The 14,983-nt window shown below is 46.4% G+C and overlaps 1 protein-coding gene across 6 annotated transcripts in view; it reads left to right on the forward strand.

Annotated features, from left to right (window-relative positions):
- Positions 1 to 432: 432 nt before the first annotated feature.
- Positions 433 to 14,983, forward strand: part of HECW1 (HECT, C2 and WW domain containing E3 ubiquitin protein ligase 1) — a 244,083-nt gene continuing 229,532 nt past the window's right edge. For 2 of the 6 annotated variants that reach the window (XM_048952251.1, XM_048952250.1), the window contains exon 1: positions 1,780 to 1,943. Coding sequence is in view for 4 of the 6 variants with exons in the window: in XM_048952250.1 (XP_048808207.1) it covers positions 1,914 to 1,943 (30 nt within the window). In the remaining 2 variants the exon portion in view is untranslated. Of the gene's footprint in view, positions 1,521 to 1,779; positions 1,944 to 14,983 lie in introns of those variants that run through there. The other 4 variants (XM_048952248.1, XM_048952249.1, XM_048952255.1 and 1 more) reach the window with 4 other exon arrangements.

Below are 14,983 nucleotides of genomic sequence, written 5' to 3' on the forward strand. Positions count from 1 at the left end.
GAAAAGCATGTGCCCAGCCTTCTTAAAGGGGTTCCTAAGGAGGTTTTTCTTCTGTTCCTTCTTCTGTAGACTTTCAAGTTGCCAGAGCAAAAACACTGCCTACCATGAGCAGTTTCAGTGTCAGGTCTGGATCGAGGCCTCCTGCAGATAGCAATCCACAGCAGTGGGCAGCTTCGCTAGATGCAGAGGCACTGCGCTTGTCTGAACACACCAAGCTTCCCAAACATCTGCAGAAACATGTTTGCACACAGATGTGTGCTGAAATAGTGTGATTTATCCAAGCAGCCCAGTTTGTCTCTTAGTCTGCCTTGAGGAGCTGATGGTGGCTTTGTAATGGACTTTTCTTTGACTCACCAGTGAGGCAGCTCGCTGGTCTGGTGCTAGTAGTTGTGATCAGAGATGGGTTTCTTTCATCAGTGTAATAAGACACCCGTTCTCCTTCCCAATTCAATCTGATTTTTTTTTTTTTTTTAAGGAAGATGAAGTGATCAAGTGGAAATAAGAGGCCACAATAAACCTGCAAATATTTTAATTGTCTCAAAGTGTGTTGATTGATTAGAAAATTAGAGGTAAAATATTTCTTGGGTTAGTGCCAAGCACAGTAAATCCGTATTTCCAAAGAAATTTCTGTGAGTAAGGGGTGCAAAGATGCCTCTAGAAGCAAACTTAGCTTCAATTATGTGATGTTACTGGAAATTGGTGTTTATTTTTCTTCATTGCCTGTGCCAGGAAGCTCAAACAGTCTCAAAAAAATGACACATTAAATAGCACAGAGAAGGGGGAAAATCCGCTCCAACGGTATGGTTGCAAAATGTCGTTTCTGCCTAAAGGCATCTGCAAAAATCCAGCGAGGGACTAAGCAGAACTTCACTGTTCTGCATTTGCTGTCTTCCAGAGCTGGTGTTCAGTCCCTCCGCCAGCTGGGCACGGGCGGCAAGCACAGCGCGGTGCAAGCTGCTGCTCGCCGCAGCCCCCGGCAGCGCTCCTGCTCTATTTTCGGTGAGCCGGCTGCACAGGGATCGATGCTAGCGCAAACGCGAGACCCGTGGGAGAAACGCGCGTGTAGCAGCTGTGTTTTGAAACTCCCTCTCTTCCCAGCTGTAGGCCTGCGGCTTTCTTTGTCCAGGGGGGTGCGATTTATAAAACGCTTTCTAGGAGAGAAAGCAAGGGGAGGGGAGGCTGGGGATCCTTCAGGGGCTTGGGTTGGTGGTGTCAGCTCCCCGCGGAGTTTCAGCTGCGGGGTAGATGTCATTTCGCGTGCGAGGGGGAAGACATCAGCCACCACCCCAGAGTCCGTACTACCGGCGGGGCATCGGCAGGAGGGCTGCAGGCCTGCGGGAGGGAGCGAGGAGGGGAAGAGAGCCGATTTCTCCTGCCCCGGTGCCGGCGCGCATCGTTACGTCCCTCGGCGTCGGGCGAGGTTCCCACCCGGGGATGCGCGAGGTGCGGGCGCGACCGGCCCAGCGGAGCTGAGGGCGCCGCAGATCCGCCCGCAGCGGGGACGAGCGCGGCGCTCCCAGGTGCGCAGGGTCCCCGCTTCGGCCCGGAGGAGGCCGCCACCCCCAGGGGCCGCCGGCGACCGTCCCCAGGCGGCCCCGGGGCGGAGGCGGGGGCCGGGCCGGGCGTCGCGCTGAGGGGCGGGCAGGGCTGCCGGGCGCCCGCCGTGGCGTGTGGGTGGCTCCGAGCGCCCGGTACCCGGCGACGGGCGGCGGGGTGGGAGGAGGCTGGTGGGGAGGAGGAGGAGGAGGAGGAGGAGAAGGAGGAAGAGGAGGAGGGGGGAGCGCGGCGGCGTTGCGGGCGTTGCGGCCGGTGCTGCCGGACCATGGTGAGCTTCGGCGGGGGCTGACGCACGGGCGGCGCTGCCCGGAGCACGTGTGGGATGTGAGCCCTGCCAGCCGCGCTGCCGGGGGAGCATGAGCTGTGCCCAGGCCGGCATTGTCCAGGTAAGGGAGGCCGGTGTCGCCCGGCCCGGCCCTGCCCTGCCCTTCCCGGGGGGATGGAGGGACGGCGGCGGCCTGCCGGGGGCTCCCTGCCGGGCACCTTTGTGCCGAGAGACCGGCGGTGCTGCGGGGAGCCGGCAGCCGGCTGCGAGCGGCGGGCGCCCGTGTGTACGCGTGGTTTTGTTCTCTGTGGAGCATCTGGCTGCTCCGGCCTGCCCGCAGGGCGCTGAGCGGGGAGCCGCACGGCTGCACGGTGCGATGTGGCTGCGTGCCGGCGGCGGGGAGTCCCGTGCGGGATTGCCGTGGTCGTGGTTCTGCCCTTCAGGAGAAGCCCCCGAATCTGTGGGTTTTTTTTTTTTTTTTTTTGGCTCCCTGACAATGCAGCAAAATTTAAAGCACAACCTGCCTTTTTTTGCTTCCTCCCGTTTTGCTGTAGTCTAACCTCATGATTTCATGTTTTGGTTATTACCTTCTTATGTAACTGCCTTTTCCATCAGCAATTAAATAAAATTCCTGTAGGTATGTTAAGTACCCTAGCATCCAGCATTGTCAAATGATGCTTTTCTCGTTTTTCATTTTCACGGAAAATGGATTTGCACCAAAACAGGCATGTACAGTGTGTTGCCTCCTGCTTTGTTTGCTGTGTGCTTTTTACACTTGAAGAAGAAATTACTTGGCCAGGGTTTGGATTTTTGCATCCTGCTGTTCAGAGCTGCAGTAGTGCTTTTTCTTTTTTTTTTTTTCCCTTAATGCTGCACTCAGCAGAAGTGCGTAGTGAAAGAGTCCAGCGGCCGCACGCCCAGCAGCGCTGCCATCTCATTCTGGGGGCACCCAGCCATCGGGGCGTCCAGCCCATGGGGGCAGCCCACCATCGGGACACAGAGCTGCTTGGCCTTATGTATGGCACATAGCAGGTGGTCAGCTGTGCCTCTCTGATTAGCACTCACGCTAGGATTGTGGTTATTACAACAATTCATTTTAGCCTGGGGATTCGTTTTGGAAATTTGGATTTTCTACTAAGAAGGGATTATCGTTTCTCCATGTAGTACGTGTGTTTTATGAAGAAATGGAGTACAGTGTGTATCCTGACTGCTCTCCCCGTTCCCCTCTCTGTAATGTAGACCCATTTGGACAGCGCAGGTGCGATGCTGATTTTCACACTGGAACCAGGAGTAGATGTAAAAAGCAGCATTCGCTCTGCCAGCACAGCACTCCTCCCGCAATACAGGCACTCTCTGTTGGGGGGGAAAAGAGAGTACCTGTCCCTGTGGAAGAAACGCACGTTCAGTTTTCTTATTGGGTGAGTGGGAGTCAGCTCAGAACAGTGGTCGCTCCAATGGCCGGCATTTGTGAGGAGGAGTAAGGCACGTGACTCAGTGGTTGTGGCATGTTGTATTGCTTGTGTCGTACGTGCAGTGGTGCACAGCTGGTTTAGTGTGGCCTGAGCGTTGGCCTCCCAGCCTCTGTGGTATCAGTCAGCTCTTTCTTGTAAAGGTGCTTGCATGAAACTGGAGTGGGCCAAAGCACAAAACACACTTGGTGACTATCAGGAGCTATAAATACCTGAAAGTGGCAGTAATTCGACAGCAAAACCATCCACTCAGATTCAGAACATCCTAAATAACAAATTCAAAATCTGTATGCTCTGTTTTTTAAATGCATTCCGATAAGCAACGTGGTACTTACCATGTTCCAATAAATAATTGGCCCAGGGCTGTTAGTAAACAAAGCAATGTATCACTCTGTGGTTTGTATTTCATACAGGTGGCGCACAATCTAGCATTCTTTGCAGTCACAAGATGATCCCGGAGAAGCTTCACGGAGTTCTGCACGTGCTTCCTCTGAAGTTGAGCAGTATTCACTCATGGCAGCGCTAAATGCTTCTCCTTGCCTCCTTTTGTGAATAGCCCTCATACAAACAATTACTTCAATAAGCAAGAAGCAAGATTTAGCTTGTTAGTTTGTTTCTGAGATACTTGGAAAGGTGTGGTTCTGATACTGGGGGAGAGATTCAAGGTCTTGGTACTGAATACTGTCAGGCCAGGAGCTGTTCTAACAGAGGTGATGCTATCCATTCTTTGAAATCGTTGGAAATCTCAGTGGTGGGGATACTGGCATTAAGGTTGCCTCCTTGGTTTCAACTCTGGTAAAAGCTGCTTAAAAAAAAAAAATAATTCTAATAGTACAACTTCTTCATTAATCCCACCTGCTAGTTGAAGCTCAAACAAAGGGCTTTTAGTAAGTAACAAAATAGTTACTTCAAAGTATGTTAGTCGGTCATCGTGAATTCTGCCAGGGAATCTAACTTGTTTTCACAGTGATTTTCCTTATGTTCCTCCCAAGGCTCCCTGGTCCCAAGTCTTAACCTATTTAGTTTCCCCACACTTAGGGATATTCACAGGACTGATGTCAGCGTGCAGAGCTTGTAGTCTGTATAGAACCCAGCAGCCAGGGCATAGAGCTTGACGTTTATACAAGTCCTCTGGTTCTCTCTCAGATGGGATGCTAGCTAGCTCAGGTCAAAGTGCCTTGTGAAGGCCACCCAGAGCAACAGAGTCTTTGAGATTTGAGATGTGCCATCCCTGAGTTGGTCACACTCCTGCAACTGCAGCTCTTCAGCCTGTGTAGTGAGGAGCTCCCCACGAGTGGGGAATTGTCAGCTTTCTCCCTGCTTCCAGGTCCTTAGTGGCCTTGCCACTCCTGGAAACTTCACCCTGGTGCTAGCCACTTCCTTTAGGTCCAGAGTGGCTGCAGGATGGTCCTGTCCTCTCCAGCTTGACTATCTGCCTATTCACATTAAAAGAAATTGTGACTTCCTATTTTTTTCAGAATGTCTACTGTTTGTTTACGCTCAGCATCTTTCTTGGTGTTGGCAATAAAGAGATGAGTCAGTTTTACTTCTGGTTGAGGCTTTTTTTTTCCACCTGTTTCTCTTGTGAGGTTTCATGTGCTGTTGTAGTTCTGCAATGGCTGATCGGCAAGCACTGCAGGGAGTTGGTTTAATTCCTTAGAAATAAATTTCTTCTGGTCTCAGATTTGGTGAATATTAATTCTAATAAAGTATAAGGCCAAATTTTATGTACGTGGGCATTTGTCCTCAGATGTAAGTAAATGTTTTGGTTTCCCATGTATGCTCATGAAGGTGGGGGGGCATGCAGCATAGGGAAAAGTAAAAGCACAGCCAGGAGCAGGGCAGGCAGAGATGCCATCTACCCCATTTGATGTTTTCCAGGTGGATTTTGAGTTCAGCAAAGTGTTTGGAATGAATGAAGAAATAGCAAGATTCTTTGATGCAAGGAAGCCGGGATCATTTTCATTACAGTTAATGAATGGTGGCCAGGCAGCTGTGTAATGGACTTGTAGCTGTGAAATGGACTTTGAGTCAGTCCTAGATGTTTTTTTGATCAGCAATGCTGTGGTAGGATACTCCAGTGTCAGCTCTGAAGTGGGAAGTTTAGGTCAGGGCTGCCTCTCTGGTGGTGTTTGGGCTGTTCCTTTGGGCAAGGCGGAGTCCCCTTCTCATCTGGGATGTTTGTGGCTTCCTCAGCATACAGACTGGTAAGACTGGTCCAGGCTGCAGGCAGAATAGGTATGCCGTTGTCACGGGTGTCAAACTGCTGGGAGCAAGAAAGGTCTGTGGCCCAGAAGCTTGCTCCCTTCAGAAGGAGGCAGGGGCTGAGTTAAGCCAAGCAGTAGCTGAGCCTGGTTCCCTGGTTCTCCACTGCAGTGCCTGGGGCAGCTCCTGCTTGTACTCTCTCTCCAGAGGGACCAACAGGAGAAACCTTTGCTTCCCAGTACTCTCCTTCCCATAATCTCCACCCCACCCTCATTTTACAGGACAACGGCAGCTTGGGCTTCTTTCCAGCCCCTCTTCCTCCTGTCTGGACCATTGCCTACAATGCAGATAAACCTTGAGTTGGCTGGGGGAAGCAATAAAATGGGTTGTTCCTTTAGGCATTAAAAGATGAGGGAAGCCCTCATGCTGGTGTTTGAAATGTCAAAGGAAACCATCAGTTCTGGGCTCCCTAGGGGACCGTTGAGCTCATCACATCACGAAGTTCTCTGAGGATGCGGGAAGGCAGCCTTCCCCTGCTGCAGAGCAGGAGGACTTGGAAGAGAGCGTGTGTGCAGCAATCAGAATGCTGCTGCTGAGCACTCAGCGGAGGCTTCATTTCATGCGTTTAGCAAAACAGGCGCTCGTTTTCACACTTTCCAGATATTTTTATATTTCTCTGCAGATGCCTGCTGAAGACTAGCATTTGTTTGGTTTTAAGCCTGAATTAAAATTCCCATCCGATGTCTAGAGGCAAAAGAAAAAAAAAAAAAAGCAGGTGTTTGTCCAGAATGTAAAGCCATTTAAATTTGAGAGCTGTTAACCCATGAAGTAGCGATACAGCACAAAACAGCTCTTGGAGTGAATCACTTGTGTTTAAAATGGAACATGTTCTAAAAATAAACAGGTAATTGCTTCAGTGTAGTCAATATGGAATTTAAGGATGACTGACAGTGATTTGTCATCCATCTCCGTAGCAAGAGTCATCTGGGAACCCCGTGATGTTAAAGGCATTTGTTTCTATTAGCACCACTTATAGTAGTTTTGTTAATGAGCTCTTGAACACCAGGACTGAAATCTGTCATGTGATATAATTAATTTTTCCGTACCATAGGAAAACGTCTGCTGCGTGCACCTTCAATTAGGTGAATCAGGTTTCTCAGGTCCCAGAACGTCTGGTTCAACAGAGCTATTGTTGTACAGAAAGGAGGAGCACGCCGCTTTGTTGCTGGCAGAGTGCTTTCACACATCTCCACGCACAGTTGAGAATGGCATCCTGTGATCTTGGGAAGAGCTGATGTGCTACCCACAACACCCATTCTGCAGAGAGGAAGCCAGGTGGATGCTCCTTCCCAGCATGTGGCAGCAGAGGAGGTGGAGCAGCAAACTGTCTGCTTTTCCTGAGGGACAGAAAGAGGAGGGCAAGCCATGGGGAGTGTTTGCAGAGACTGTCAGACAAGTTCTCTTCCATGTGTTGGTCAATCTCCTCTGAGTGCCCGGCTGTACAAAGCAGACACACCAAGGATCCCCAGATCTTTAAAGGCATTGCCATGCATCCTGTTTCTCTCTGCAACAAACTATCCTGCCAAAGCTTGTCTCTTCAGCAGAACGCATTTGTGAACTTTGCTGAGCTAAGTAAGAAGCAGAGAAGTTGGGGATAATCTGGCTTTGCTTGAGAGCTGAGCACCTGCTGTAAAGCAGGTCCTGAACGATTCGAGCTGCACCTTCCTTCCTGCCGGACATAGCAAATGCTTGGGGAGGCGGCTGCTTACAAGTGCTTGACACAACAGTGGGGTGGATGAGATCACCCGATGGGCCTGAGTGGTCCCTTGGGCAGCTTGGTGCTTTCCTTTCCAACCTGGGCCCTGTCAAGGCTGATGTCGTTATTTGTGACAAAGTCTTGTGTCTCTATCTTAAAGCAACCTCAGGAAAATGGAAAGTTTTACAATTCATGTAGCAATGCAGAGCGTCTGTCAAATATTGGGTTGTCAAGTGTCTTTAATGATGTGTGGAAAAAAAGATGCTGTGTATTTTTAATAAGAATATACACTTTTTGTGTGCAGCTGCATGACTGTCTGAAGCAGACAGCAGATTTACTCTCTGAAGCAGCATCTTGTTTTTGTAGTGAGGTTGAATTGTGCTTACGGTGGAAAGAGGAGACAGGGAGTGCATGAACTATTTCATCCTGGAGTCAGAACATCCGTTTCCAAGATTATGCTGTTCCAGATTGGTGAAAGGCCTTTTAGCCATTAAATCTGCTGCCTTGTTTATAGGCCTGTGGAAGCTATGTAAGAATGAGGAGTGAGATCTTGTCATGAACTTGAGTTTATTTATCCTCACTGTGCTTTTGTAAAGGGTCATCAATCTGAGGTTGATACCATGATATCGTGATACCATGATTCAGAAACACTGCATACATACCTAGAGTCACAGTAGAGACCTGAGACAAATAAAAGGATTATTGAGGCACATTCTTTGGTCTGAAAGTGCACAAAGCTCCTACTAAAGTTACTGGAAGGTCTGCTTGGTGAAGAGCAGTACCATCTGGCCTTTTGTGATGTATATGTTTATGTGTTTGGTGGTGGTGATGGTTGGTTGTTTTTCTGTGGGGGTGTTGAGGCTTTTTTTGTTGTTGTTGTTTTTGTTTGTTTGTTTTTGTTTTTAAACAAAGCTGAGTATTATAGGGAAGCTGCATATTTGCACTGACATTTCATTCTCGTTGTTCTAGCACCAGGCTAAAGTAGAGACAACTACAGAGTTAGTATCCAGACTGCTATTAGGGGATAATGAACTGAACTGGTTTTCCTTCTCCTTCTCTTCTTATTAGGCTAGAAAAGAATTCCACCATATAAGCACTGCGCCCTGTGGCAGAACTCCTTTTCCAAGACCTATTGCTATGGTGGCTTATAAGAGTTAGGCTGATTTACTCATTTTTGGTTTCCAGTTCTTAACAGTGCTTATAGATTTTGTTTTACACCTGGAAGGGATACATTCATTCATTCTGATATGAGCAAAGCTCCCACCAAATTACAATATTTCACACCTGACTGAAGGCAGAAGTTCTTCTGTAGGTCCAAGGGCCAACATGATGTAGAACCATTATCAGCTCCTGAAATTTTACTTTGTGTTCCTTCATGCTCCTCAGAACTGTGTCATTCAAACCTCTTCGATGACTTTTCATACTTGCTCTCTGCCCATCAGTTTCCATTCTCTTTGGCAGCTCCCTTCTCACCTTCTTCTGTCTTTTTTTCCCTTCCCACTTCCTTCTCCCCTTTCTACTCTGCAAGACCTGGTAGTTGCAAAGCACAGCTATTCTGTCCAGCATGCCTTGCTACACACACAGTGGTTCCTGGGCCAATGTTCAGCTTGGACAATGAGAACATGTATTCATAGCTCATGTTAATACTCTGTGCCTAATAGAAAGGCGTAGCAAAACAAACTTAGTGTCTGTATTGAACAGTTATATTGGGATATTCCAAATTAAAAATATACCCCCTAAGCAGAAGTACATGAATGCTAAAATGCTTTTGTATCTTTCTGTGCTCAACTGTTTATAAACCAGAAACAGATGCAGAGAGAGTGCTTGCTTAGGACACCCTACAACTAGTGTTAAAAGAACTGACTGGTGAAAAGGGAATCGTAAAGATTGAGATGTGTGAACAGAATCAACAAGCAATTGTGCTGCCAAAAAAATACAGGAAAACTGTATCAAAGGTGTGGTGAAATGTTCTGGATGCTTCTGTGGATTAATCTTGCTCTTTGTGCTGCTAAGATTTGGCTGGAGGTTGATTTTGGAGATGGATGTAAGCAGCCAGAGCCTTTTAGGAATCCCATTTAAGGATCAGCTGCTAGATTTGCTTGTCAGAGATGCGTGGTGACTTCCTCCTGGCATCAACTATAGCATCATGTCCAGCTTGGAAGATGAGCACAAACCCAAGGAGGTCATTGCAGAAGTTCCAGAAAGGGCTAGACTGCCCTTGTGCCCTTTCTCCTTTCCTTGCATTTCTGCCCATACTGGACACTGCGACTCTAATACTTAGCCTGCCTGCAAAAGTGGCTTTTTGAAGCCTGGAACAGGGGCAGCAGCCCATGTCTGTCTGCCTGCAGGAACCTCCACTTTCCCCCATCACCGTGCTGGAAAACAAAACAAAAGATGTTGTTGGAAATGGTTAAGAAGTGGTTTCCTGAAAGAGATGGCAGAATGAAGTTCCTTCTTCAGAGAGAAAGGATGGATGTGATATTGTGAGTCAGAGGTGATATGTCTAAGCCCACGTTTGGAAATGGGAATATAAATGTTCCCAGCAGTCTCAGCTCACTTAAAATAATTTGGTCACATCAGGTTATTCACGTAAGACTGTCATTCTAGTGATTATAAAATGTGGAATTTATGTGTATAATGATTTATCAGTATAGTACAGTTGTAGTTTGGACTCTCAAGTTAAATATATGCCTGCTTTGATCTATTTTTCCCAACTTAATTCTTGCATCTCCTTTTGTGTATGTGTGTGTGTGGTGTTACCTGCCTATGGAATCCCAGGGACACCAGAAAGACAGCTCGCCTTGGGATGGTGGCAGCAGGCTCAGGGCTTGTGTGCATGCAGCTCAGCAAGGGAAGAACACGGAGCTGGATGTGTAAGCAGGATTTGCACTGGATCTATTAGCAGCTCAGGGAAGCCCACCGTGAATAATGTGTTTGGCTGACTTGTGACCCCCTTGTAATAGCTCTGAGAGATGGACAGGAGATCAATCTGTGTGATGGCCTTCCAATAACTCACTGGGAAACTAAGTTCATCTCCTTTAACTACCTGGACCAAAAGGGATATAAATACACTATTGATGATCTGAATAATAGCTCATTCCTGCATGACCCTGAGAGGGACAGATACACCCTGAAACAAAAGTAGAAAGATGGCCGTAAACAAATGAAGATCTCAGTTACTGTGTCTGCATGACCTGATGCTTACCAGCTTATGTCCAAGGGTATTACAGCCATATTTTAAGCAGTGCTGCCCTAAAAGGAGGCATTCTACATTAGCTTGTATTGACTGCATGCTACTGGCTTACTTGCAGACAGCAGCAGGGCTCCTGCTCTGTGTTCCCCAAGGCTTTTAGTTTTAGCATAATGCAGGCAAAACCAGCGTGCTGCTGCATCTCTGCCATTTCTGTAGTGCACCTTAAGATAAAGTGCAGATCTGTGACTTTCCAGGAATGTGTCCTAACAGGCGGGAGGCTTTTCCAAGTGTGCGTGAGTGTGAGGCAGAATTTATGCCCATCTGGTCAGTTGCTGTCGTCTGCATTCAAAAATTCATTCAGCCAGAGCGCGAGAGGAAGCATAAGTCTGATTTAAAGGGCGGAGGGGGAGTGTCTGGTGCCAGTGCTTGTTCCAAGGACTTGTTCGTGTATTTTATGTGTTGAACAGCATGTGGGATATCAACACTCAGGTGTTTTTAGGATGCCTGGGAGCAGAACCAGAGGTCTCTAACACAGTTAATGTGTAAAGCAGGGGCCAGTAGCAGTGAGTGTCGGTTTGAGGATTACAGTTTCCAGCATTAACGCCTAAGTTCTGCGCAAGTCCCGTTCATTTGATCTGGGATTCAAATATCTGTCATCAGTATTAGTCTTCTGACCTCTGTCTTTCTCCATGCTTCAGTGTTGTGCCTAACAATAATCCACATGCTCATTTGGTGTACTTCATGCAGAAGTTTTCTGAGATGGATCCTGGTGGCTAATGGCAAGTATGAAATCTCGGATACAACTGCCTGGGTAATAGGATACTGATGTAATTCAGCCTGTTGAGTATCAGAGCTCTAAATACACATGATAACAAGGTCTACATACGGTAACAAGGTCTTCAAGCCCAGCAGGACTAGGATCAGAGCTTAGAAAGTTGTTGGGCTCACTCCAGTTAAAGAGTGAGGTAAAATGTCACTGAGAACTTGCTTTCCAGATGCACCTCTCAGCCCCAGTCATTGACTTTTCGTAACTTCTTCCCCTGATCCTTTATCCCCAGACTCTGGTAGGGAATGATATAGGAGGGAGACTTTGCAGCTGAAGAAGTCTCAGCCAGCCTTAATGCAAATCAAGAACTTCTCAGAGAAACATAGGTAGAACTGCAGTTGTTGAAGACAATGATAAATGATTCAAAAGTCAGTTATCTTTCTTTCAGAGCTTTTGGTTTTGACTGTTTGGAATTTTCTTGAAGCAAGGATTAATAAACATTTTTTTTTTTTTTTTGGTGCTTAAGTTAGCAGGCAAGTTCTGGATCCACTTGAGGTATCACGTCTAATGAGGAGTAATTCTTATATAATTACCTTGGAGGAGAAATATCTTATTTTATGCCACAGAGGCCTGGCATGGAGTAAGCTTTCTCAACGACCCCTAACCAAGCACACTGCTCTTGCCATACACTTTGTGTTCCTGCAGTGGTGCCCTGGCTCATCTTCTCAGCCTTGATCTGATTCAGGGCCTCCAGCCAGCCTTGGCAGCTGAGCTCAGCACACACAAGCTGCTTGGGTTGGTGCCGCACCAGAGGGTTGTTTGCAGGAAATAAGAGACCACCCCCTCAGCCCCCCACTGCACGTACTTCTTCAATTGTACATTGAACTCATGTCATGTAGCAGTTAGAAACACGGTGTAATTATGTGCATTTTTCAAAGGCTGACTGCTCCAGTACAGAGCTGATTTCATCTCCATGCAAACCACCTTGAGGCTATCAAGCCTCCTTTAAAAAATATTCTTTTTCCTTGCATCTACTTATGTTGGATCACCCTATTGTTGTCCAACTTTTGTTGGTTTCTCCTTCTCCCAGCAAAGAAAAGACTGGAAACCTGGTAGAAGCAATCCAATGAAGTGTGAACAGGCAGTGTAATTACCTTCTTCAAATAGTTCTGGTGCTTGCACATGTGGGAGGAGGGGTGGCATATTAAGTATTTCTGCGTGAAAATTTGCCAGTGGAATGGTTTTCTGTCAAAAAAAGCTGTTTTAAACAGAATCAAAATGTGCCTCGTGAGAATGTGTTTGTGCTGCGGCTGGCAGCTATTCAGAGGAGCTGGAGCCCTGCAGCCTTGTTTAACGATCAGATCCAGTTGGGGGCAGATCAGAGATGGAGGTGTGACAAAGTTGATGTTGTTACACGTCAGCTTTCAGGAAAACTTCAAAATGTTTTTATTTACTACAGTGCAGAAAAGGAGGCCTGACCTACTCTGCTTCATAGAGCCGCTTCTTAAAAACTATCTCCTGTCTCTAGCACATCATAGTTGTCATCCTATTGTATTTGCTTTGTGGAAGGCTGGGGCTGACCTCATGGCTACATTGGGTCCATTTAAACCACTGATCTTGCAGTAAGGATACATTCAGCCCACGAGTCCTTAAAATAACTGCGAAAAAATTAGCTGCACCTTTTTGGGGGACAGAGACACACATTAGCAGGGTTCTTTTTTCTTTTCTTCCTTTTGACAGTGCTAGGAGCAATTTTTTCCCTCTTGTCATTATCTCTACTTCCTTCCACATCACAAACACCTTTTCTATAGCTATGGGAACTAAAATGTCTATTCTCTCTGTAGCAAGCCTATGAAATCTTTGAGCTTCAAGTTTAAGCTGGTGCAAGTTAAGCACACTTCTGCTGTTTAGGTCTGTCTGTTTTCACTTCTGAGATGACCTTATTTTTAGTTGCAAAAAGGCCTGTACTTTGACACTGCTGGTCTCATTTGCTGAGGTACAGCAAAGGCAAACTCTTGGCAGCAGGTCATTCAAAAGTGATAGTAATGAGGGAAAGATGTGTCCTATTTTGGCTTTCCTTCTCCTGTGGCAGTGAAATCAAGCATTAGTGCAATGAATAGAAAAATGGTGGCTTCAATTAAAGTCTTACTGTTTCAGGAGCTTTCTCTCTTTTTGTGACTATTCGTCTTCTTCCTGCAAAGACCTTTTTAATGCCATGCTCTGTGGGTTGCTCAGGTGAGTTGGAAGCCCATCCTCTGGCTGCTTCGTCTGCTGAAATGCAGAGGTGGAAAATGCATTTTTCTTAGTGTGAGCACTCGACAGTGTGTTTGTGCAACAATTGAGTGGCTCCTTATTCAGACCACACTGTGCAAAGACATAGTAGTTTTATTATCTTCTAAATAAAACGAAGAAATTGAAGGTTAATATTTTGTTGTTTTTGTATTTTTTCGTAGCCCTGATAATATTTCTCATACTGTTTAGTTCACCTATTTCTTGTGCATCTTTACTAACATTTGCCTTGTATCATGCATGTATGGATACCCTTCAATCTTCCCCTGCCCTGTGCTTCTTCTGTTGGATGATGGGTGGGATTCTCTGCTATGAGGGTCACTGGCTCCCCACTCCAGGTAGCCACATTATCTGGGCAAAACTTGGAGGTGTCAAATGTTTTATCTGCCCATGGACAAAACAAAAGAGGAACAGCAGAAGACTTATCACCGTGCTTCATGTTCTTTAATGCTAAGGGTTGATTGCTGAGTATTGCATAAGAACAATAATTATGACAAATTCTTTCTATTTGCCTTTAGAGTGTCTTGCACACCATGGTTGAAAACCGGAATCTTTCTGAGATCATAACTATGCTGTGCTGTGCTTTTCTTTGCCATTTGTGGTTTGTAGACTGAATCTTAAGAACTTATTTAAATACTTTTTTGGCTGTGCTGTGACCCCTCTGACCTCCTCCTAGATAACTGAATAGCAGATACAACACGACACTTCTCTAACCTGTGTTCCTGTGGCCCTGAATTTCTTTCTCATGCTTAAATGGAATTTTCTCTATTTCAGTTTATGCTCATTGCCTATTGTTTTGTCACTGGGCACAACTGAGAAGAGCCTGGCCCTGTCTTCTTCACTCCCTCCAAGTTGCTATCTACATTGATAAGATTCCCCCTGAGCCTTCTCATCTCCGGGCTAAATAATCTCAGTGCATCCTGCTGCTTTTCCAGCCACTTTCTCTGGGGCATTATTCATTTCATTGTGATGGGACACATGCATTTGTGTGGCCATGTGGAGAACTGCATCAGGGAACTGACCCAGGCTAGAAGTAATTTTATGTCTTGATTATAACCCAGACAAGATTTATTGGGCTGTTTGAAGAACAGTTATGTCAATGCAAGCAGACAGAAAAAGGATGGAGGGAGGCATGGTATTTCTTCATGTCATTGTATGCTGGCTTAAAGTGTTTGTGACTGTGACAGTAGTCACCTATGAAAAGATCTGGAGACCTCAGAGTAAAGACTTGCCAAGAAACTGTAGCAAATGAGATGGCATTTTGGCAGGGATTGCACTAAAATGAGGATGTCACTGAGAAATTGGGGTAACCCAATGTATGAATGACTGCAGTGGGTCAAACAAAAGGTCAGAATAGAATTATCTCCATTGTGACTAAAGGAGAACATTTAGAGAACATAACAAACGTTTTTGTCTGCCACGAGAAAATAACTTCTCTCTATTATTTCCTTGCCCTCAATCCTAACCATTTTCTATGCATGTG

The sequence above is a fragment of the Lagopus muta genome, chromosome 7 (assembly GCF_023343835.1).
Source record: "Lagopus muta isolate bLagMut1 chromosome 7, bLagMut1 primary, whole genome shotgun sequence".
Taxonomy (NCBI): domain Eukaryota; kingdom Metazoa; phylum Chordata; class Aves; order Galliformes; family Phasianidae; genus Lagopus; species Lagopus muta.